The sequence below is a fragment of the Rattus rattus genome, chromosome 1, assembly GCF_011064425.1.
Source record: "Rattus rattus isolate New Zealand chromosome 1, Rrattus_CSIRO_v1, whole genome shotgun sequence".
In the NCBI taxonomy this organism is placed as follows: Eukaryota; Metazoa; Chordata; class Mammalia; order Rodentia; family Muridae; genus Rattus; species Rattus rattus.
The window spans coordinates 96,823,278-96,844,397 of record NC_046154.1 but is presented as its reverse complement, the minus strand read 5'-3'; the positions used below and the strand labels follow the sequence as shown (position 1 = coordinate 96,844,397).

Below are 21,120 nucleotides of genomic sequence, written 5' to 3'. Positions count from 1 at the left end.
GTTGGTTGGCTGGGCTTCAAGAGCTGCTAAGCCCACATGTATTTCTCTCTATCTCGCGTTTCCCATGTTGAAATTGTCAGGTGACATGGACCCTGGGGTTTCGGACAGTCGTACTGGGCCTAGAGCACTTACGCCATGGGAAGCATCTGCGTGTCTTGTGGGTTTTAGTTCTTGGGATGATGAAGAGACTCTGAAGAATCGTGGAAATTTAATTTTTTATTTTCACTTATGTGTATGAGTGGTTTGCCTGCATGTATGCCTTTATACCATGTGTGTGCTTGGTGACCACAGAGGCCAGAAGAGTATATTTGCTCCCTTGAGACTGGAGTTACAGATAGTTGTGAGACCCCATGTGGGTGCTGGGAATTGAACCTGGGTCCTCTGGAAGAACAGACTGAACTCTTCACTGCTGATCCTTCTCTAGCTCCAAAATCTTGGGGATTTAGGTTACGAGTCTCTGTGTGTGCGTGTGCGTGTGTGCATGTGTGTTTTTTCATGACTTGTGACATCACGGCAACATTGGTACTTTGGATTCTAGTGGTCGGGAATATGTATGTAATGGCTTTAGAGTTAATTTCAGTGAATGAAGTGGAAGTCATTTTGGTCAGCATAGGGCTGCCTCATTGTTTACTATCACCCCTTATCGGTGCGAACAGACACCACTGAATCAGGATTCTGTTGTTCACAGGACAGCTCTGCAGATCGGTTCCTCAGCAGCTTGGGAAGGTTCATGACAGGACTGGACACCAAAAACAATGTCAAGGTACACCCTTGCCTATGTTCTTGCTAAACAGTGATCCTATGTTCCTTGAAATCTCATGGTCAAGTAGTGAGGGCCATTTGTGGTAGAAAAGAGCAAACGGTTATCTTTACCAGTGAGATGATACAGCGTAGTGATTAAGAGGATTTCTTTTGCCACCAGACTTAACGTGTGAACCTCTGTGGTCTTTGCCTTAAGCTACCTAACCTGGTTAAGTGTCCCTTTCCTGTGCAGCAGGAAGGCGGCAACTGTGGCTGCCTCTAACTCTATGTGGGTAACTAGTTAAAAGTGTAAAAGTCTTCACATAGTGAAGGCCAGAGGTCAGTGGACCCTGTATCTGTAACGCTTTTGTTTGGTATGTCACTGAGTGGGATTCCTTTCTGAAGTTTCCATGCACGTTTTGTGTATGTACACTCACTTCTGGAAGCACGGTTTGGCAGCATCACCTTGAGGTTGGTCTGTTTTACTTCAGGTGTGGTTCAATAACAAGGGCTGGCATGCCATCAGTTCGTTCCTGAATGTCATCAACAATGCCATTCTCCGGGCCAACCTGCAGAAGGGAGAGAACCCAAGCCAGTATGGGATTACTGCTTTCAACCATCCCTTGAACCTCACCAAGCAGCAGCTGTCCGAGGTGGCTCTGTAAGTGCATCTAAGTGGATGGGCGTGAAGGCGCTAGGGAGATGGAGGATGGGGGGCGGGGGGAAGACTGCAAAGCCGGTAGTAACAGCTAGAGATAATTCCATTGGATGAGCCTGGGTCGATCTAGACTCTGGGCAGAAATGACCAGTTGACAGACTGGCTGGCAATTGTTCTTGACCTGAAGAAGAAGGAAGGCCAGATCTGTGAAAATCATCACATTGATAAACTCACATATAAGGAATTAAAATTGTTAATGAGATCCAAAAGTAATTAACTTACCATTAATATTTCATTTGCTTGAAATTGAGGTTTCTAAATTCAGCGAAATATGCCTTTAATAGTTTCTTTCTTGAATCGTGTACTGGTGAGTGGTGCAAACACACACACACACACACACACACACACGCGCACGCGCGCGCGCGCGCGTGTGTGTATGTGTGTGTGCATTCTCCTGTACACGCATGTCTGTAAATTTTAAGGTCAGTAGTCTTGGGATGAAAGAGTCAAGATTTAAATTTGGGGTCTAAGCTTCCTAGGTATGTAATATTAAATGAGGTAATTGGTATACATTTCTACAGCCAGCACCCAGCACAGAGTTGATAATCAGCATATTAGATCTCCTCTTGGATAGGAACGACACATTACTATATAACCACTGTAGAATATTAATGTTGAATATCAGGATCTTTGTAAGACTTTGTACAATGGGCCTTTTGTCCATATTAGACTGTGTTAGAGTGAGATATATATTCTATAAATAGTACAAAATATATACTATGATATATGATTTTTATGTCTTAGCCTGATATGTATGCTGTTGTTTTCCACTTATAGCCGTCTGATTACCTTGTATGACTAGCTTCAAGATTAGATTTCTTCCTCATTTGAAATAGTTCCCAAGCCACACCTTCTTTGTCTATAGGAGTTTACAGATCACTACTCTAAGATTAGAAACTGGAGAGGAGTGGTCCCTGTTAGGCCACACATACACTGTGCTCTGTAGTTTCATTATGGGAGTGGACCCATTTTAATATTATCCAAACCAGTTTTACCTCTGAATTGTCGTTTTTAAATAACTAGATGGAACCCTGAGATAGAGTGTTTGGTGACTGTGGTTTTGTTCTGGCCGTTCTTTGGTTGTCCTCTGATCTTCACTGCATCTTCCCTTCTAGGATGACCACATCTGTCGACGTCCTTGTGTCCATCTGTGTCATCTTTGCGATGTCCTTTGTGCCAGCCAGCTTTGTTGTGTTCCTGATCCAGGAGCGTGTGAGCAAAGCCAAACACCTTCAGTTCATCTGCGGTGTGAAGCCTGTCATCTACTGGCTCTCCAACTTTGTCTGGGATATGGTGAGGACGCAGGACCTTCTATCTCTGTATGACTCTCAATGGGGACTGTGGAGACATGGGGCTAAAGGAAACACAGCCTGCCACCAACCTTGGGAAGTGCCCACTTAGTCTAAAACTGTGTGAAATAGGAAAAAGGCAAGCCCGCTGAATGCCTGCGTCACACCAAACATAATGTTAGCCTTAAAAATAATCGCACATCATGGGACCATCTGACCACCATGACTATGGTTATTACTGAGTATTACCTCACACGCTACATTACAGTTGACTATCAAAGGAAGTCAGGACAGGAAGTCAAGCAGGGCTGGAAGCTGAAGGCAGGAGCTACTGCAGAGGTCATGGAGGCGTGCTGCTCACTGGCTTGCTCCTAGTGGTGTCGTGGACCAGCCTTGGCTTCGAGAGGGGTTCTGAGGAAGGAGTGTCAGGAAATGGTGAAAACAAAGGATCCTAAGACAAATTGTAGGTCCGAGTTCTGCTGGAGACAGCTTTCTAAGCTGTTTCCTCTCTGTTCTGCACTCATTCTCTCTGTTCTGCTTTCCCTCTCTGATCTACTTTCTCTGGAGATTCTGCCTCTCTCTCCCTAGACAGCTCTCCCTTGCTGTTCTTTGCTGAGGCAGCTCTCCAAGCAGTTCTCCCTTGCTATTCTAAAAAGTTCTCTGGATAGTGCATCCCTTGCAGATCATAAGCCCAGTGTTTTTATTTTACACATCTATCCAGTCATTTGTTCCAGGTTCCCTTTTGATTATCCTATGAATCAGTGACCCAGCCCTTTGATTCTTAGGAGACAGCAACCATACATGTCCTTTTAACATTGCAAAAGAATTCAGAGATTTGTCTACCTCTGTTAAGCACAAAGGATAAGCTAGCTGGATGGGGCCCAGTCCACTGTCCCCGTCCCAGGGGCAGGAACCATATCATTCTGTTCCCATCAAGGCCTTGTTGGCGAGAGCTTGCTCAGCCGCCTTCTTACAGAGTCCAAGGCCACCAGCCTAGGGGATGGCACCACCCATAATGGGCTGGACTCTTCCCCCATCAAGCACTAATAAAGAAATACCATACAGCCAGATCTCATGGATGTATTTTCTCAATTTTAGTTCCTTCCTTTCAGTTTACTCTAGCTGTGTCAAATTGACATAAGTCTAGCCAGCATTCCCTTTAGAAATTAGACTACAATAGAAAGACCTTCATTAAAAACCCAAGCCAAAACCTCTAACTTATCTGATGTGTTTCTGGGTTTTTGTTTTGTTTTGTTTCTTTGTTTTGCCTTAGGAAGCCATTTGCCACTGAAAACTCCATAAATTGTGTCAGCGTCGTGTCTGTCCATTGTTTATCCATTTGGTATCAACTATACTGCATTGTTTTTGTTTGGATCAATATGAACGACTTCATAGAACCCTGAAGTTCCAATTATTGGCAAATGAGCTTGAACTATATTCCCTTATGACCTTCATTAATTCAGAGCCACCCGAAGCAGATCTAATTCTTTGCCCAATAAACATTTCCTCAGATGTTTAAAGGCAACTCTCAGCAAAACAAAACAAAACAAAACAAAACAAAAAACAAAAAACATTCTCTCGGCCGAGATGGTGTCTGAGAGAACACAGGTTCTCTAAGACTCTGCACAGATATGAATGACGATAACAGAGATAATGAAATCGCATACGCTAATCATGCCAAGCCTCTAAGACCTGCCAGTCTTCTGATCTGATCACTCCAGTTATCAGTATTCCTTTCGAAAAGCAAAACCCAGAATTAACCCTGTGTTCAGGCCACGGTTACGAGTCTAGAGAAAGCTATTTTTTATCTCACACTTACTTTCTACTGCAGCTTGAGGTATGGCATTTAGAAGTTGCCCTGCCTTATTTCTACTTGGCAATGAAGCTAAAACCTATTTCATGGGAATCGTGGCAGGGTCTTGTTCATTCTATGCTAATACACAGAGTCAACTTTTTCGAACCTAGCAATTTTTTTAAAACTGGATCTTGTCAGCTCTTTTTTATCTTGACTCATTCATTTAAAATCCACTGAGTCTGATGGTGTCTGGCTGTCCCAGGCAGAGGTCATTCAGAGATGGAAGAGCAAGCCCCTTACCTCAGGGACTTCTCTTGTACTCTCTATGTATTTTCTGACCCTCCCCGCCTAAGAGCCTGGAGTCTGCCGCAAGCATATCTGTCTTGGAGTCATTGATAAACACATTAAGCAGGGTGGGACTGAGACAGTTGGAAGCTACCATTCTTTTACCATCTGCCAATCCACTATCACCTACATTCCATGCATGTGCCCACCCCCTCTGCCAGCTATGAATTTTCATAATTGTCCCTGGGTCAAGTCTTTATTTCTTCATTTTAATGCTTGAAGCACTGTCAGGACAGGCCGTAAAATTATTCCCAGTGTGATGAAACAATTTTGACATTCATGTTATGAGTGCTTATCTCACAAATAGATTACATGTGGGATTGAACTCGGGCAGACCGTAATATAGCATTAATGATGAAACAGACACAATCATCTCTGGGTAGAATAATGGAAACTCATTTGCCTCCTGTGAAATTGAAATGACTCTGCCCGAGAATCCATCCTTTAGTAAGTTTACTGAGCGTGACACCTTGGCTGAGCTCTGGGAAAGACAGAAAGGGCATGCAGTTTATAAAACCAGCCAAGGGTGAAATGCTTGTCAAACTGTATTGTCTGGAATTTTGATTAATAGTTTATGTGGCTTCATTAATTCAAAGTTATTCTCCAACATGTCTATCTGTCCTCTCTTGTCGGGTGGTGGTGAAGACTCGGGGTATGCTGTATATTTGACTTAGGGGTCAACTTTATTTTCTCTTTCAGTGCAATTATGTGGTCCCTGCTACACTGGTCGTTATCATCTTCATCTGCTTCCAGCAGAAGTCCTATGTATCCTCCACCAACCTGCCTGTTCTAGCCCTTCTGCTCTTGCTATATGGGTAAGGCAACTCTGAGTGGAACTCTCTCCCAGGGGACAAGGCATATGGTACCCAATGCTAGACAGAGGGCAGAAGACTCCAATGAATGCTTATGTTTGTGCCTTCCCAGGTGGTCGATCACTCCTCTCATGTACCCAGCGTCCTTTGTGTTCAAGATCCCCAGCACTGCCTACGTGGTCCTCACCAGTGTAAACCTCTTCATCGGCATCAATGGTAGTGTGGCCACTTTCGTCCTGGAGCTCTTTACAAACAATGTGAGTGTCATGGGCAGAGCATTGACTTGCACTCGGGGTGTTGGAGAATGGTGGTTATCCCCAGCCTTATTCCACTTGTCTGTAACATCAACACTACTGACATCTCTGCTTTCGCAAGCTATGCCTATACATAGAACTCGATTTCTGTCCTGCTGTGCCTTGTATTTCTCTGGTCAAGTCTTTCTGTCTCCTTTGATTATTTTCTTCATGCCTCTTTCTCCTTCTGTGTTGCTTTGGCAAAGACTGCATTCTCTTCTGGCTTTGCCTTCCTATTTCGGCAGCATTTCCGGGCAATGCCATTCGACCTTCAGGCCTTCACCACCATTTCAGCATTTCATTTTTATCTCTCAGATCGATGCCTTGACTGTCCCTTGGAACTCTGTTCTCCACTTCTCACAGCCTAGTGGATGACTCCATTTAAATCATTTATAGGTACCACATCCTAGACAGATGGGTATGGTCCTTCTTATTAGAACCTGTTAGTTTTCCAGCCATGTTGGTTGGTGACATTTCTGCAGGTTCTCATACCTCTCTTGGACCCATCTAAGATGCGATGTTGTTTATTACATAATTCATCTGAATCCTTCCAGTCTCAATCTCATAAACAGGATTCTCTGTTGCCTCTTCTCAGCACACAGTGCCTTGTTGGCTACATACTACCATATCCCCTCCCAATGCTTGGAAATTTAGCTGAGTTTTCCCTTAAACTACCGTGCTCCTGTAGGTCTACCTCGAAATGCCCTTCTTTTATCACAGAGTCTGAGAGTGTCTACCATGTCCTTTAAGATTTAAGTCTAATGTGAAGCTTCCCTCATTTGCCCAGTAAGATACATGCTTGCTTTTCTCTGGACTGTCAGAACCTTCAATTCTTCCTTCAGTGCAACGTAAGCATCCTCCGTGTATTAACAACTTTGCTGGATTTTTTTCTTTTTTATTTTCTGGGTATTGGTGCTTTGCCTGCATGTATGTCTGTACATGTATGTCTGTGCACATATGTCTGTAGGGCCTACAGGGGCCACACAAAGGAACAAAGGCGTTGGTTCCTCTGGAGCTAGAGTTAAAGCCAGTTGTGAGCTATCCTGTGGGTGCTGAGAACCAAACCCTGGTCCTCTGTAACCATTGAGCCATATCTCTAGCTCCAGTGGCTGGATAGTTAACCAACCTTGTCTTACGGAGTCATAATGCATTCTGATGTAATTGCCATTATGGTTTTGAAATGCCAACCAAATGCTGAAACTCGGGTATTGACCTAGAGATGAGCGAGTTGCTTTAAAAACGCTAAGCCAATGTTTCCTTGTGGATTTGTGTCTGATTATAAGTCGCCATGCTTAGAAGTCTGTTTACTTTCAAACACTCACTATCATCACTCTAGAGCTCATGAAGAAATCTTGCTGCTTTTCGTGGGTATCTGCATTCAAAGGTCCAGAGAGTCAGATGCATTTCTTCATGTCTACATTTCAGACTTTGATAAAATTTTAGCTTAGACTATGAGTGATGTATGTCTCTCTCTCTCCTTCTCATCTTCAGAAATTCAATGACATCAATGACATCCTGAAATCTGTGTTTCTTATCTTCCCACATTTTTGCCTGGGGCGAGGGCTCATTGACATGGTGAAAAACCAGGCGATGGCTGATGCCCTGGAGAGGTTTGGTGAGTAAGGCAGTGCAAAGCTTTGATGGAGGTGTTAGTTTTCCTGGGCCTCAGCACCCTCATTGCTGCTTCAGAAAGGGACTGGGTACGGGATGTCTGTCTTTCCAACTGTCGTGGGCCAATACCAACACAGCTGCTCTGTCTGTCATGACAGACACCCATCATATAGGCGTTTATCTGTGCCTCTGACAGCACTGAGATAAATGGGGGAAATTTTTGGAAGCAGGAAAATGCTGGCATTTGCTTGAAATCAATTCCTGATGCCACTGGGTGAGCTTGTCAAATCAGTGGAAAAATCAAACCACAGCTTTGGCAAATAGATAAGGGCAGATAGTCAAAAAGAAAGATATACCCTTTGATTCTACTAAGAAAACCCAGGCCTTCAGTGTAATTTATTGAAGCCTTTTTTTCCCTACATTTATAATGGTTAAAATATCTCCTGCTATTATGTGACTATTACTCATTTGCTGGTTAATTGAGTTAAATGGGCCATGCCACTTAAAAACATAGAAGAGGGATGTTTTCAGTTTAGTGATACAAAGGAGACATGAAGGATTAAGGCTATTAATCTAAAAAATCATCCAATTAGGTCACCAGGTTACATTAAATGCTGCAGAAATGGGCATTGTTTGAATGCGTTTTCTAATACCTGTTACTTTGAAAACTTAGAACTAAACAAAACCTGACTCCTAAAATTTCCCAGGATTATTGACCTTACTAGACTTGATTCGTTTGGGTTTGGGTGGGGTCATGTCTCATTAAAAAGGGAATTTTAGCAATCCTAATGAACTTACAGATCTAATGCTAATTGACTCTAAAATTCTGACCTGATACCACCAGGTTGTATTATAGTTTTCCAGATGAAATCTCAAAAGTAGACACTTTTTTCTTCTTGTCAGGGGGGTGGTGTTTCTAGAAAAGTTGTGTGAAATTGGCCCCAAAATGAAGATATCCTCCCCTCCCTTCTCCTTCCTTCCTCCCTTCCCTCCCTCTTTCCCTTCCTTCCTTTTTTTTTTTTTAATATAAAGGGAGTTCTTTAATATTTCAAGAGTGAAAAAAAACCAAAAAACTAAATTTATTTACATTAATCTAGTCTTGAAAGTTAAGCATAATAGTAACTAATTTAAATGAAAAAAGCATTCAAACAACAAAGCCAGGCCCAGCTCAAGTGCCCTCTCAGTGCACAGCACTATTCTGTGTACACAAAAAAGGATCCTCATCTCAGAAACAGGAAGTGGGGCCATGATTTCCGATGCCTCCCCACTGACCAGATGTTTGCATTGTATCTCACAGGGGAGAACCGCTTCGTCTCTCCACTCTCTTGGGACTTAGTAGGACGGAACCTTTTTGCCATGGCCGTGGAAGGGGTGGTGTTCTTCCTCGTTACCGTTCTAATCCAGTACCGATTTTTCATCAGGCCCAGGTGAGCTTTATCTCAGAACATTTTCAGGAACTTAACGGGTGCAAAGGGGACCCATGAGCCGTGGGTGACTGCGCTGAGCCAAGCTCACCCAGTTAAACTGATTCTCCAGCCCTGAGCATGCGCTGTGCACCCTAGGAATGACGGCAAGTGGGCTTGATGGAAGTGCCTTAGAAACTTGAGTTTTGCCTTGGAAAATAGCTAAAAAGATTGATTTTTCTTACTGTTTCTCCCAAGACCTGTAAAGGCGAGGCTTCCTCCTTTGAATGACGAGGACGAGGACGTGAGGAGGGAGAGACAGAGGATTCTGGAGGGTGGAGGACAGAATGACATCCTAGAGATCAAAGAACTGACCAAGGTGGGCGGCGGCCGTGGACCCCACGGCTTCTCTTCCGTCTTTTGCATTTTCTCTGCTCGCTTGCCGAATTGCTTAATTCAAGACAAAACAAAACCCAGTGCCTCGCCAAATGTGCCCCAACACTAAGCTTTGTCAATTTTATTTGAAATACACCATGGAGACTTCTTAATTAAAAAACAAAATCCTACTGGGAATACTTCTGTAACGCAATTCCCACTCTTAAGATTTATTTATTGTACATATTTACGTTTATGCAAGTTATTAAAACATTCTAATATTGTGTGTTTAGACAAAGTGTAGGGAATTAATAGTTGATTTTGAATTTCTTGGCTCAAAAAGCAACTCTATTTACCTACCTCCACTGCTCAGAAAGACAGTCTGCTTCAGCCCTTTCCGAATACCAGGACCCTCGAATTTTAGTTTATGGTAACTGAAACATTTTATTGGAGATTTCATCCTTACATAATTTAATTTTAAAATATGTCACAGTCTTTTTATTTTAAAGGAAAAAAAAGACTCATATTAGGAATAAAAAAGAAACTCAGTTTTGAGTTTCAGAGTCAGGTAGAAGCCACTCTTCCCAGAGACGAAGGCTCTTGGCACATCCAGCGCGTGGTGCAGCCATCGGAGTTCTGTTCTGCGATGTGTGTGGCTTTTAGAGCCCCTCCTCCACAGTTGACTGGGAGAGCCCAGAGCCCCCGAGGTGCATGATTTCTGTGTTTCCGTGGTTGCAGATCTACAGAAGGAAGCGGAAGCCTGCAGTGGACAGAATCTGCGTCGGCATCCCTCCTGGAGAGGTAAATGCACAGCGCCCTACTGTGTCTGTCTCTATATTAATTCAGACTGTATCTACCAAATCAGACAACAATGTCTGTAACTATGGAAAATGGCTTTTCAAGGCTTTATTATTTGTGTCTGTGAGAAGCAGTCAATCATGGAGAGCATGAGAACCTCTTGTGTCAGAACAGAACAGGCTTGCACACTCTCAGGCAGTGTAAGAAAACATGCACATCTAGATCGTGCTTTGGGAGATCCATTGAGGGATGGAATTCAAGTAGAGTAAAAGGGACTTTCTCCTTTCGCACAGTTTTTGGACTTCTTTCATGTTCTTAGTCAGAGTGGGTGGTCGGTGTGAGTTTTTAATGGTTCTTTACAGATTGACCTTGGTCTCAACTCGATGACTCAGTATTTATAAAAATGCCCACATACAACATGGCCCATACGTAAGCTCTCTCTCCTCCTCCTCTCCTTCCTCCTCCTTCCCTCCCTCTCTCATGCACACATACACACAGGCACACATGCACACATGCACGCACACACACACACACACACACACACACACACACACACACACACACACTCAAGATATCTGAATATTGAACTCACTGATACTTAAGAGTGATGCTCTGGGATCAGTGGAGAAGCCAATCCAAGCCCAGGGGGGTGTTTTATCAGGCAATTCAGACCGAGATTTAGGAGTTTGCTCCTGCAGCTCACCTCGTCTTGCTTTTCAGTGCTTTGGACTCCTGGGAGTTAATGGAGCTGGGAAGACATCAACATTCAAGATGCTGACTGGAGATACCGCTGTGACCAGAGGGGATGCTCTTCTTAACAAGAACAGGTGGGAAAGAAGCGGTCTGTATTTGCCGCAGAGATTTTCTTTCTCCAGCTTTAAGAAATACACAGTTATTTTCTGACTATCTATCCTATTACTACAGTTTGTAAAAACATTGAAATTACTTAGTTCAAAAGCTCTTAAAATCACCTCCAATTTTACTACCTGGAAATAAGCCTCATTTTTACAATTTCTTTCAGTTTCCCTCTACCCTAAAACTTTACTTAGCTTTAATTTACATACATATAATTTCCTTTTTCTGAGAAAATAGGTCTGTGACTTTTAGTAAACTCATTGAATTACACAACCACAGCTGAGTTCTACAGCTTTTCCATTGGCTCCCATCTGTGATGCACCTAAATGTGTCTATACAGATTTTGAGTTTGTAGTAATAGGTTTATAATGAAGATTTTGCAATGGGTTACATATTCTAAAATCTAGAAACTCTGCCTAGTAAATAGGTTTATTTAATCAATTCATTATAATTGGTTGGGCATTAATTAGTTTCTCTCTTCACTGTGTAAGTATGTCCCTGAAGATAATTTCTGTTATTTCCTCAGAAAATTACCTACATGGTAAAGGGGCATATACTTGTTTAATTGCCCTCTCTAAAGTGCCTACCAATTGATAAAGCCTCTGTTAAGTCATTCACTAATCTTTGTTGTAGAGAAAGCTGCATATCAGAGACCTGTTAGGTGGTATTTTACTTGAGTACTTTAAAGATGTGGGGCTTCTTCTGGCTTTTTATATGAGTAAAGATATAAGTTGTACCTTTTGAACTTTTCTGTTCATGATCATATAGAAAACACACCTTACATTTCAATGTAGCGCATACATTCAGACAGTTAGGTACCCATCCACCTAATGAATTAAAATGGTACCCACCTACTGTTACTACTTGTAGTGTACCCTAATAGTTCATACTCTAGCCTGCATGATGCCATTCAAAAATTGCTGGCTGTGACCTACTAAATTTATTTCACAACCCAGTAATGGGAGATTTCTCACAGTTCAGACACACTGACTAGAGATAGAATCAATATTATTGTAAAGTCAGGGGCCTAATGAACTCATCCATCTCTTCCCATCTCTTTTCAGTAGCAATCTAAAGGAGCCTTAAAAGAATAGAAATTCTGGGAATAGTGGTGACTTCCCACTTGTTCTAGCACCAAGCTCCTGAAACACGCAGAGAGACAATAACTGGCCATCCTAAGGTTTATCACAGCTACCGTATAACTGACTTGGGTGATGTAGCTGTGAAAGCCAGACACAACGTCCATGGGTACCTTAGTTTTAAGTCTTGAGGAGGTGTCTTAGTTCAGGTTTTGCTGCTGTGAACAGACACCATGACCAAGGCAACTCTTATAAGGACATTGTTTGATTGCGGCTGGCTCCCAGGTTCAGAGGTTCAGTCCATTATCATCAAGGTGGGAACATGGTGGCATCCAGGGAGGCATGGTATAGGGAAAGCCGAGAGTTCTACATCTTCATCTGAAGGCTGCTAGCAGCATACTGAGTTCCAGGCAGCTAGGATGAGGGTCTTAAAGCCATGCCCACAGAGACACACCTACTTCAATAAGGCCACACTTAACGCCAGTAGGGCCGCACCTTCTAATAATGACACTCTCTGGGCTGAGCATATACAAACCGTAACAGAAGGCTAACCCAAGAATACTAAATAAGCAGAAAGGACTGACTTTTCATAGCTATCTGGAGGCAACTGAAAGGCAGCTATGAGACTGGAATACAAATGTCAAAATTTTCAGAAAATAGCAACTGAACCTACAAGTCGCCCCTACATGTATAAGTAAAATTATTTATATGTGAAGTTTTCCCATTACCATATTAGAAGGTCTCTAATTAAATAAACAGATAGAGCGATAAATTGGAGTCTGCATTGTATATTTGGTGGAATCAGAATGTTTGGATCGTGAATGTTATGGCCAAATCAGTGAATGGGGAGCAGAAGGCAGCGAGAGCTCATGCCCAACATTTCTGGGACTTACATGGTACTGCATGGTCTTGAAGGTACAGGGACACTTGTTACGCATGACCAGCTCAGAGTCACATTTGCAATGGAGATGTAGGGTTGAAGTTTGAGTCTGTGGGCAAAGACTGTACTGCACTTGTATAGACTCACTTTGATGCCGGACTAAGCCTGCAGGTTCAAGTGCTGTGTCAACAAGACCTAGGCAGGGCAGAGACACGACCCTTACTGAAGAGTCGACCTCCTAGGGACAGAATGGCTGTTCCTCTGAGCAAAAGCAGGCGTCTATTTGTTCTGACCAAGCATATTTTGTTTTAAGAACTGTCAAGCCCGATCGTCTCCTCAGAATATTTCTAACCACTGAAAACCTCACTGGTTCTGTCTTCCTTAACAGCATCTTATCAAACATCCATGAAGTACATCAAAACATGGGCTACTGCCCTCAGTTCGACGCCATCACAGAGCTGCTGACTGGAAGAGAGCATCTGGAGTTCTTTGCCCTCCTCAGGGGAGTCCCAGAAAAAGAAGTTGGCAAGGTACGGTAGGCACCAGAAAGCCAGACTATCTCTTTTGACACCCTTATGTGGAACACCTACTTCATACGTGACAGCAACCTGAGACTATTTCTTTGCTCACACTGTGGTCTCTGCACTGACTCCAGGGGTGGGTAGGCAGGCACAGGCTAGGGAGCAGGGAGGGAGTGCAGGTCCCACTACTGAGTCCTTTCTCCCTCCTTTGGGTCCACAGTGGTAGCTGAGACTTGAGTCCCATTCAGTGAGAGAACGTCCCTACTGTTATGTGTAAGGAAGCTTGGTGACAGTACTTGGCCAGACAAAACTAGGAATGCTTTTTATCTCTCTAGGTTGGTGAATGGGCAATTCGCAAACTGGGCCTCGTTAAGTATGGAGAAAAATACGCCAGCAACTACAGTGGCGGCAACAAGCGGAAGCTTTCCACAGCCATTGCTCTGATTGGCGGGCCTCCTGTGGTGTTTCTGGTGAGTGTGAGGGGGTTGTGTGTGAGTGCAGGGTGGAAGCCGTTCTTCTGTCTGGAATAGACAGCATGGTTTATCTGAAAGTCACAAATAGGCTGTTGCGTGCGTATGCGTGGCATGGCGACAGCAAGTCAGTCTGCCTGTGGCTCCAGAGCAGGCTCGGAGAAGCCAGAGGAACCTTCTCCCACAAAGCACACTGGGTGGCTCTGTCGTACCTTCACAGGCTCCCCAAGTGGACAGGCTGCAGGCATCGTGTTTCCGTGCCTCAGGTAATCCCTACAAACACGGCTGAAGCTGAGTGTGCCAATTGATCTTTCTCCAGAATGCTCTCCAAGACTATATATGTTCATTCTCCAGAGTCAGAAGTGAGGACACGGCTTCTGGAGGAGCCATAGCATCAAAGTTGCTCCCGTACAGATAAATAAAAACCAGATCAGATGCGCAAGTGGTCCTTGATCCTCATCTTATAGAGAACACTGAGGGTATGGGAAGAAGCCTTGGGTCGAAGCTTTAATTTTTATTGACCACGTGGATATGAAATTTCTCTGTGATTAGCAAGTGTAATAGAACAAGGAGAAAAATACGAGCATCAGTTTTACCCAAACACTACTCTGACTTCAAAATGGCTTTGGACAAAAAGTTGTTGATTTTGTTGTAGTTTTGTAATAGGGTTTCACTATGTAGCCCTGGGTGGCCTAAAACTTACTATGCAGACTAGGCTGACCTTGAACTCACAGAAACCCACGTGTCTCTACTCCACACCATACTGGGAAACCCAGCATGATCTTTAGCATTTAAAACAAACAAACAAACAAACAAACAAAACTATCTTGGACTGGAGAGATGGCTCGGTAGATAAGAGCACTGACTGCTCTTCCAGAGGTCCTGAGTTCAATTCCCAGCAACCACGTGGTGGTTCACAACCATCTCTAATGGAATCTGGTGCCCTCTTCTACAGCGTACTCTCATCTTTTAAAGAAATTGTCTTTGATATTTTTTCCCAGCAAATAATTAAACTTCTTTTATTCTAATTATAGGATGAACCAACCACAGGCATGGACCCCAAAGCCCGGAGATTCCTATGGAATTGTGCCCTAAGCATTATCAAGGAGGGAAGATCCGTAGTTCTTACATCTCATAGGTCTGTACTATTATAGTCTTGACTTCTAACGGGTGTAATTATATCTGCTTATTTTATAAAAATTAAAAAATAAAGACAAAGCCTGGAAGAGTTATCACCTGGAATTATTCCACCTGGAATAGAGATAGCTGTTATCATTTATCTGTATATGTTACAGCGTATTTCTTATGCAAAGCTTATATGCACTTACACATTTTACAGACAAAAAATTTAATCATAGCGTGTGTAGTGAAAACAAAATTTCAGGTCATACAACTGAGGTATGGCCATCATTTCTTGTAGCTTCATTGTCATTTATGAAGATCTGCTCTAGTTTATGCAGCTGTTCTTTGTGTAAACCTTTGGATTATTTTTTACCTTCTCACCGTCGTATGGCGCGTGGCAGAGAAGAGCGTCATTTCTGTATCGCGGCGAGGGATGCTCTAGGATAATGGGGATGTGTTTCTTTGAAGTGCCAGGAGTCATGTGGTGTTGTGGTGCTCACAGGAGCATCCGTCTGAAAGGCAAACTTCATTCTGTCTTCCCCACAGCATGGAGGAATGTGAAGCTCTTTGTACCAGGATGGCCATAATGGTCAATGGGAGGTTCAGGTGCCTTGGCAGTGTCCAACATCTGAAAAACAGGTAACAGATCGCTTCTTTGGGGTAGCATATATTGAAATCATCGGCGTTTATTTTTTTTTCTTTTGTGGTGGGTGTATGCATGATAGCTTAAAATAAAAACAAGCAAGTGTAGGAAAGAAAGAACATGGACTTTGAAGCCTAAACAGGCCGTATTCCAGTTCCGGATTTGCCAGTGTGCTGGCTGTGTGATTTTATGCAGGTTACTCAACATCACCGAGAGTAGTTTCCGAGGCTCTTCTGAACTTAATTATAGATGTGAAACTTAGTAATTCACTTGTGGTGTTATTGATAATGAGGACACACAGTGGAGTTAACACAAAAAGGTTCACTTCTTTACCCTGCCGTAACTGGGAGTTGACTCAGAGACAGGGCCAGGTGACTGAATTCCATGGGCGTCTGTCTGCGTGTCAGACTTTGTAGGTCCACACTGAGGTTTAATAGAATCTCGTATTCAAGGCTGTGAGCACACATGACTAGGTATTTGGTAGATAAAACTGATTGCTTCTTTCAGAAGTGGCTCTGGAGGCCTGCCAGAGACCTCCGTTTTTCTTGGTACCGGTTGGGTTTTCAGAGTTGAGTGTCCTCTTGAGTAGTTTTCTACAAAGGCTCCAGTTTTGTATATTCGTTTCCTGCTTTCAGGTTTGGAGATGGTTATACAATAGTTGTACGAATAGCAGGCTCCAACCCTGACCTAAAGCCTGTCCAGGAGTTCTTTGGACTTGCCTTTCCTGGAAGTGTTCTGAAAGAGAAACATCGAAACATGCTACAGTACCAGCTTCCGTCCTCCTTGTCATCTCTGGCCAGGATATTCAGCATTCTTTCCCAGAGCAAAAAGCGACTCCACATAGAAGACTACTCTGTCTCTCAGACAACACTTGACCAAGTAAGCTTTCAGCCCAAAGTACCTTTAGCTACAGGCTTAGGATGCCTGGCCCTTTCTCCCCACCATCAGCTTGAGAGAAGTTCAGATGGTCTGTGCTTTGATTCTTTCTCCGCTCTTATTGCCTACATTATACACATTTCTATGAACACATGCAAAGTTGATGCTTTCTACTGTGTATAGTTACTGTGACGACCGTAGCCAGAATAGCTACTGTTGATTGCCTGTCATGAGCCAGGTCTTTTGCCAGGTGCCTTATCTCTTCTAAGGAACAAGATATATTATTGTAGTAATCTGTGAAACCAATCTGAGATCCCTGCCAGTGATCGTCCTTCTTACCACCAACCAGAGTTCTCTTAATCCTGGAAATAAAAGACACAAGTGCCATTTAATATACCTAAACAACACAAGGCTGGGCTTCTCCCGGACTCCATGTGGCTATCCCACTTTACTCTCCGATATCCCTGCATTATTACCTTTAAAAATCTATATTTCATCTCTGCTACCCCAGACCCAATTGGGGGAGTGGCCCCTGGGGCCACTTCTCTGACTCTTACATGACTGGATGATTTTCTGTCCTGCAGCTCCTAAGTCTGATCTCTCTGCTTCCCTGTCACGGTGATTCCGCTCTTTCTTCTCTTAGTCCCGGAAATCTAAAAGTCCCGCCTCCATCTCCCTGCCTAGCCATTGGCTGCTAGTAACTTTGTTGACCAATCAAAAACTGATTGCATACAGGGCCCCTCGGCGACAGGACACACAGATTCCCGAGTGATTTGGGGGGCCAAATTAAGACAAAGCATTGAAACCAGTCCCCAACGACGTACCACACAGAGCTTGGCAGTTAGTAGGCATCCAACAAGTGTTTTTTCCTTACCTCTTAATTAATCCTAGATATGCCAAAGTGGATGACTGGTAAGTAGGAATACTGATTGAGAAGTTGGTGATGTGGAGTAATGTAGAGAAGGATTTCAGTACTTTCCAGGCTTCTCGAGAATTCTCCCTTTCACGCAGGGTTTTCTATTTCGAGTACTTACTCAGTTCTGCATTCTCCTAACTGACCTCCGATCCAGAGCCCTTCATGAGCGTCCGTCTGTCTTCCTTTTGACAGGTATTCGTGAACTTTGCCAAGGACCAAAGTGATGATGACCACTTAAAGGACCTGTCACTACACAAAAACCAGACAGTGGTGGATGTGGCTGTTCTCACATCCTTCCTGCAGGACGAGAAAGTGAAAGAAAGTTACGTATGAAGAATCCTGTTAACACAGGGGGAATGAAAGGAAGGGAGAGCTAGGTCTCCCTTTGCACCGGGTCAAGTGTTCCAGAAGAAAGCGTCCCGCGTTTCTGTGGAGTGGAACAAACTGGATTCTGTACTGACACTATTCAATGCAATGCACTTCAATGCAACAAGAACACGATTCCATTACAGGGGCAGTGCCTTTGTAGCCTATGTCTTGTATGGCTCTCTAGTTAAAATGACTTGAAGTTAGTTCATTATCTTATGCAGATGTGAAACTCCGGTGTGGAACCAAGCAGACTCTGGGTTTGGATTCATACTGTTTGTTCCTGTGTATTCTCACTGGGATTGCAACAACAATCCGTCAAGTAGTCATGGCCAGTGATAATCAACGTCGAAGGCATGTACATCCTCATCCACTAAGCCATGCTGACCCACAAACCTGGTTTCCCGGTGACACATCCATTGCTGGCAATGAGTGTGCCAGATTTATTAGTGCCAAGTTGCTCAGAAAGTCTGAAGCACTAAGTGTGTCACAAACACTTTTGTGAAAACCGCCCTGCTGTGTGTTGACATCATTAAATATCAGGTGACAAAACGGTGCCATGTGTGACTAAGTCCCCATTTTCCTTCTCTCTGATGAGCTGCTGTGGTGGCTGTCTTGTGCGAGATGTGGATCTCTGTAACCCAGGTCCTTGGTTCTGCTGTTCACTGTTGCCCCTGTCCATGCCCATGTCCATGCTCATGTCATGCATTACCAGAGCATCTTCCTGAGACTTTTTCAAACACATTAGATCCCGATACGCAACAAAGGTCGGCAGCCAAACTGCTGGGGCTGCAATCAGCTGAGTTCAGGGTGTGGCAGGAAAAATCTGGTGCACTTACACGTGAGAGGTCTGGGTCTGTTCGTCCCGACTGTCTGCTAACACATGCTAACTCCATCTCGAGATCCTTCGTTATTTGACAGAAACATAGTTCTTTCCAGCTGTTGGAATTAGCCTAGAAAACGAAAGGGTGGCATTTCATTTTGATGAAAATGTTTGCATTGCTCGTATTATTTGGAACTTTTAAGTTTTATCAATGCTTCTGGAAGCTCAGAGCCAAACGTGTGACGTCAGTCGCATAGAGGGATGTGACCACACTGTCTCATGCCTTATTTTCCTTGGTAAATTTGCAGGTGGAATGTCTGACTAGCCCAGTGACCAGAAAACAATGTTGTGGTTAACATCTCAGACCATATTTTAAGATCCGGTAGAACACTAATCATTTCCGGTTGCAGATTGAGTATTTTTTTTTTTTTTTTTTTTTTTTTTTTGGCGTACAATCACTGGGTAGATTCCTGGATGGGAGTGACGGGGAGCTCACAGATTTTCTGTGCCATTGACTCAGCTGACAGATTTACAGATACAGGCTGTTTTGTTAAATCCACTGAAAGAATACGGCCACACCCTTGCCTACTTGATAGCATCAGTACAAAAGCCAAGAAGGGTCACTAAACAACCAACTCTTCCCAGGGGAAAACCGCTAGCTTGAAATTTCTTGGATATAATTTATACTTGTGACCTTTGAGACCTTCCAAATATGGGCAAACAATGGGCTTAGCAGGATGTGAGACACCCATTTAAACCTCCGACAATCTCAAATAGTCGTCATGAAAAACAGTCAGCTGTTCTACATGGAACATTTTTCAGATTTTCTAACCCAAACTTAATTTGCTTTCATCCGCAAGCAATGTGAAAAAAGAGAGAGAGAAAGAAAAACTTATTTCACCAATGCTCGATGTCCTTCGTCTTCATACAAAACAAGACATGAGTAAAATTCCGGTATTGGGCAAAGTTCAAGTGAGCTTTTGATATCTCTTAATTTCTTCAACATCTTCTAAAAATTGGGAAGAATAAGAAAGATTTCAGATCTATTCAAATTATGTTTATGTAACACTGTTATGTAACTCATTGCTTGAAAGGAAAAAAATGATGGTTTTGATACTCATGTCAACATAGGTCTCTAAAATGACAAGAAAAGTGTGTTTCCAGTAGCTATTGGCACACCACTATATTTTATCACAGTTACAGAATTCAAAGAAACAAGTCTCTATTTTTCAAAATCAAACTTTAGTTGACTTCCTCAGCCCACTGTCATTGTGTCCTAACTTTTCAATATACTACAGCCCTGAGAAAAATCTTTGTTTTAATCACTGATTTTTGAGGCCACATTAAAAAGAAAGAATCAAACAACAGCAAAAATAAGGCACTATTTTGGAAAAGATTCAATTCAGTGTAGATTTAAAATCGTTCCTAAAACTAGAGACTATCTGTAGGTATTGTATTACCTTTTATACTATCTGAATAGTTAATCTTCAGTTTTCCTTTGTAAACGTAATTATCTTGGATATTTAAAAATCAATCTTATCTTCAAATAAAATCCCCTATGGAGATGTGCTACGTGAGTTGAGAAATTCTCAAGCGCAAACACTTCTGGTTTACTTTTTTTTTTTTTTTTTTAATATTGGAAAACTTACTAACTGTGAATATGAGAAAGACAAAAGAAAGTGAGTCCTCTCGCTAGACATCCTAGCGCAATTCATTTTGAAACAAACAAGGAAACCTCAAACTACTGTATTTAGGTGTCTGTACTGCAAACATATGCCTCATGACAATGTCATACATCAATCACTCTCTGTAAGCAGGCATTGACTTAAAGGGATTGTCTGTTGTCTTCTCACAGTTGTATATATCAGGTAAAATTGTTCCAAAGAGCCATGTGTTGTGTAATGGGGAACCACTTTGATATTGAAATACTAATTTGTACTCTCGTTACTGTTAACTGATAATAGTGTAATGCCACAGTAATACTGTTCCGATTGAAAACTGTTGCGTCCCTTTTTGTAGAACATTTATATTTCCATATAAGGATGCGGTATGTTCTTTCCCCGTGTACCCTAGGATGAAGCTGTTTTTGTGCTTTTTCTTTATCATTGGCCCTCATCCCAAGCACTTTATGCTGTCTGTAATGGATCTATTTTTGCACTGGAATATCTGAGATTTGCAAAACTAGACAAAAGTTTCAGAGCAGATTTCTAAGTTAAATAATTTTCATTAAAAGAAAAAAAACTGAAAAAAAATTGTATTGTGAATAACTTTATACGAAGTGTTTTTAAAAAGCCTGTTTCTATGTTATGAGTCACAAAATAAAGCTGTGACAGTCCTGCTGGTCTACACAAATTTACTTCTGTGCATCGGCAGCACCACCTGCTGCTAA

The 21,120-nt window shown here is 42.7% G+C and overlaps 1 protein-coding gene across 3 annotated transcripts in view; it reads left to right on the top strand.

Moving 5' to 3' along the window:
* Positions 1-21,087, top strand: part of Abca1 (ATP binding cassette subfamily A member 1) — a 125,496-nt gene extending 104,409 nt beyond the window's left edge. For all 3 annotated transcript variants that reach the window (XM_032903941.1, XM_032903924.1, XM_032903933.1), the window contains 16 exons: positions 689-763; positions 1,233-1,402; positions 2,575-2,752; positions 5,588-5,703; positions 5,813-5,957; positions 7,485-7,608; positions 8,902-9,031; positions 9,266-9,386; positions 10,121-10,183; positions 10,901-11,007; positions 13,383-13,524; positions 13,851-13,985; positions 15,020-15,123; positions 15,654-15,746; positions 16,386-16,629; positions 17,735-21,087. In XM_032903941.1, the coding sequence (XP_032759832.1) occupies positions 689-763; positions 1,233-1,402; positions 2,575-2,752; positions 5,588-5,703; positions 5,813-5,957; positions 7,485-7,608; positions 8,902-9,031; positions 9,266-9,386; positions 10,121-10,183; positions 10,901-11,007; positions 13,383-13,524; positions 13,851-13,985; positions 15,020-15,123; positions 15,654-15,746; positions 16,386-16,629; positions 17,735-17,875 (2,088 nt within the window). In that variant the 3' untranslated portion in view covers positions 17,876-21,087. The remainder of the gene's footprint in view (positions 1-688; positions 764-1,232; positions 1,403-2,574; positions 2,753-5,587; positions 5,704-5,812; positions 5,958-7,484; positions 7,609-8,901; positions 9,032-9,265; positions 9,387-10,120; positions 10,184-10,900; positions 11,008-13,382; positions 13,525-13,850; positions 13,986-15,019; positions 15,124-15,653; positions 15,747-16,385; positions 16,630-17,734) is intronic.
* The last annotated feature ends 33 nt before the right edge of the window (positions 21,088-21,120 follow it).